The 3737-nt window shown below is 51.3% G+C and overlaps 1 protein-coding gene across 1 annotated transcript in view; it reads right to left on the bottom strand.

Moving 5' to 3' along the window:
* LOC311106759 (serine/threonine-protein kinase MRCK alpha-like) overlaps positions 1–3737 on the bottom strand; it is a 100219-nt gene that overhangs the window by 35673 nt on the left and 60809 nt on the right. Inside the window, exons 12-13 of the mRNA XM_084149153.1 lie at positions 3210–3454; positions 2515–2620 (exon numbers count right to left, since the gene is read on the bottom strand). Coding sequence (XP_084005279.1) covers positions 2515–2620; positions 3210–3454 — 351 coding nt within the window. The remainder of the gene's footprint in view (positions 1–2514; positions 2621–3209; positions 3455–3737) is intronic.

A 3737-nucleotide genomic window follows, 5' to 3' on the forward strand; every position in this document is an offset into this window, starting at 1 on the left:
AGAACAGGGTAGAGAGAACAGTGTAGAGGGGACAGTGTAGAGGGGACAGGGGACAGGGTAGAGGGGACAGTGTAGAGGGGACAGGGTAGAGAGAACAGTGTAGAGGGGACAGTGTAGAGAGAACAGTGTAGAGGGGACAGTGTAGAGGGGACAGGGGACAGGGTAGAGGGGACAGGGTAGAGGGGACATGGTAGAGGGGACAGGGTAGAGGGGACAGTGTAGAGGGGACAGTGTAGAGAGAACAGTGTAGAGAGGACAGGGTAGAGAGGACAGGGTAGAGGGGACAGGGTAGAGGGGACAGGGTACAGGGTAGAGAGAACAGTGTAGAGGGGACAGGGTAGAGGGGACAAGGTAGAGGGGACAAGGTAGAGGGGACAGGGTAGAGGGGACAGGGCAGAAGGGACAGGGGACATGGTAGAGGGGACAGGGTAGAGAGAACAGTGTAGAGGGGACAGCAGACAGGGTAGAGGGGACAGTGTAGAGGGGACAGGGCAGAGGGGACAGGGCAGAGGGGACAGGGTAGAGGGGACAGCGGACAGGGTAGAGGGGACAGTGTAGAGGGGACAGGGTAGAGGGGACAGGGTAGAGGGGACAGGGTAGAGGGTAGAGGGGACAGTGTAGAGGGGACAGGGTAGAGGGGACAGCGGACAGGGTAGAGGGGACAGGGCAGAGGTGACAGGGTAGAGGGGACAGGGCAGAGGGAACAGGGTAGAGAGAACAGTGTAGAGGGGACAGGGCAGAGGGGACAGGGTAGAGGGGACAGGGCAGAGGGGACAGGGCAGAGGGAACAGGGTAGAGAGAACAGTGTAGAGGGGACAGGGTAGAGGGGACAGGGTAGAGGGGACAGGGCAGAGGGGACAGGGCAGAGGGGACAGGGTAGAGGGGACAGGGCAGAGGGGACAGGGCAGAGAGAACAGTGTAGAGGGGACAGGGTAGAGGGGACAGGGTAGAGGGGACAGGGTAGAGGGGACAGGGCAGAGGGGACAGGGCAGAGGGGACAGGGCAGAGGGGACAGGGTAGAGGGGACAGGGTAGAGGGGACAGGGTAGAGGGAACAGGGTAGAGGGGACAGGGTAGAGGGGACAGGGTAGAGGGGACAGGGTAAAAGAAGAGGGAAGAGAAGGGCAGGCCAGGGCATGGGGGATGCCAAAGAAGGGCAGAAGGAGAGAGGGTGAGGAGGGAGAGGGGGCAGAGAGCAGAGGGAGAGGGGGAAGGGAGGAGGGCAGGGAGAGAGAGGGGGCAGAGAGCAGAGGGAGAGGGGGAAGGGAGGAGGGCAGGGAGAGAGGGGGCAGAGAGCAGAGGGAGAGAGTGGCACACCAGAAATACATTATGATCAATACTAACTCATAAAGTGCTGATCCTAGCCCTCTCTGCAACAACTGGCCATTTTAAATAGCTATCTTGGTAATTATAAGTTACTTGACAGTTGCAGAGGGAGTGTGTTTTCATGTAATGGTTTGACAGTAGGAAATTCATTACGGTGCATATTGCTACTATCACATAAGTGGCAAGATGGTTGTTGGTTGTAAAACACAGTTTGAAGGATCATTTTAAACAGGCTAAACATAATATTTGCAAGGTAAGATTCAATTTTTTTTTACCTCACATTTATAGGATTTCTTTCCAAATGGAAACAGCTACCTTTAGACTAGAGAGTTTCAAGTTCATAGAAGGATATATAATCACCATAAATCATCTGATCCTTGTATTCTGGCTTTCATACAGAAGGTACTGAATGTGAAACAACAGAATCAAATGGGTCTGCATCCCAAATGGCACCCCATTCCCTATATATTGCACTACTTTTGAACAGACCCTTATAGGCCCTGTTCAGAAGAAGTAATGCACTATCAAGTAAATAGGGTGCCATTTGGGACGCAACCAATGATATGTGCTTCTCACTATCCCTCCCTGGCAGGTTGTGCATGTGTTCAGGAAGGGTTGGGGAATGTTCCCTGTTTTCCACATACACCCCCGGCTGCTATCAACTTCAAGGCATCACTTCATTTCTTCATACTTAATATGGAATACCACAAAAACAAACAGCACTTTTAGTCCCATATATCAGAACTTATACCAAAGTATTTTGCTTGGGAAAGTCCACTTTTCATTCCCATTGTTCCCGCTTCCAAAGTCAATAGTTTGAGATCCAACGGGACGTTCCATTTGCGTGTGTAGGAGACTGTGGTCTGTTTTGAAAGTGGATATTGAACAGTAATTATATTGGCTTTACCAGGAGAGAAGGTTGGAGGTGGACAGTGTCATTATGATGAGAGAACTGGGGTGTGTGTGTGATAGGGTTACCTCAGGTCAGGGCAGTGTGTGTGTGATAGGGTTACCTCAGGTCAGGGCAGTGTGTGTGTGATAGGGTTACCTCAGGTCAGGGCAGTGTGTGTGTGATAGGGTTACCTCAGGTCAGGGCAGTGTGTGTGTGATAGGGTTACCTCAGGTCAGGGCAGTGTGTGTGTGATAGGGTTACCTCAGGTCAGGGCAGTGTGTGTGTATATTATCTCACCTTGTCCAGTTCGTTGGAGAGCTTCCTGTTCTCCTCGGTCAGAATAACTTTCTCCCTCTCATACTTCTGCTTGTACTCCGTCTCAAACTCCTCACGCTCGCATTGGCTATCACACACAAAGAACACAGATGCACACACTCTGATGATCCATCATCACACACATCAATAACACACTGAACCTGCTATTCAGAGAGACTATCCAAAGATCTGTATGAACGAGGCTAGCCAGGGATGCTAAGCTATAGGGTAGAAAAGCACATCCTGATAGCTTCCAGACTGTATGAGGGATCGTTAGATCAATGTTGCTTCTTCGACCTGGACAGAGGCAAAGGGGGATAATACCAGTTAGATCTAAGGGACTCACACATGAACGAGGGTCTTCTCGGGAGCTAGGTCAGGGGAGAGAAGGTAACTAAAGTACAACACAGTAGAGGCCAGGGTGAAGTAACTATAACCATGTTCACCTCGTATAACCCTCGCTAGGAAGAAGAGGACTTTATATAGCTACTACAAAGACCAGAACCACATCTGAATGCCATGTCTACGTCTCTGGATTGACTGTCCTATATGTCAACTTTATGAGTGCTTATGAGTGTTGTGGACATCCAAACCTAAGAAGGCGGTACTGCACATAAGCCATTATACACACAAATAAATAAAGATGTAGACACACACACACACACACACACACACACCTCTCCCTGCGTGTCTTCTCCAGTTTGTCCTTGAGAACCAGTATCTCTTTCTGCAGGGTGAGCTGCTGTCCCTCCGCGTCACGGAGCTCCTTGCGGAGGCCCTTGAGTTCGTTGGCATGCTGCGCTTCCCTCCTGCTCAACTCCTCCTCGTAGAACCCGGTCTTCTTCTCCAGGTCGGCCCGCAGCTTCCCCACCTCCTGGCTCTGGTCCGTGCCCACCACCGAGGCTGACGGCCCCAACTGCTTCTGGTTCAGAGGAAGAGAGGAGTTGACCACATACACACAACCAGGGAAACAGAGAAATTACAGGAGTGTATTAATTAGTGAACGCCGTAGTAAAAGCGTTTTGTAACGAAAGCGAGTGTTTCTTATTGGACAAGTTCAGATTAGTCCCTCCCCGTTTCGGCCCGTTGGCTTCACTTTGGTTCCTGGTGAATACACCCCAGGTGTGCATGTCTTGTGTGTGTAAGCGCATTGTTTCCACCCCTGTCCCGGACTGGGCTCGAACCAGGGACCCTCTGAACACGTC

The sequence above is a fragment of the Coregonus lavaretus genome (genome assembly GCF_964263955.1).
Source record: "Coregonus lavaretus genome assembly, chromosome: 31".
NCBI classification, from domain to species: domain Eukaryota; kingdom Metazoa; phylum Chordata; class Actinopteri; order Salmoniformes; family Salmonidae; genus Coregonus; species Coregonus lavaretus.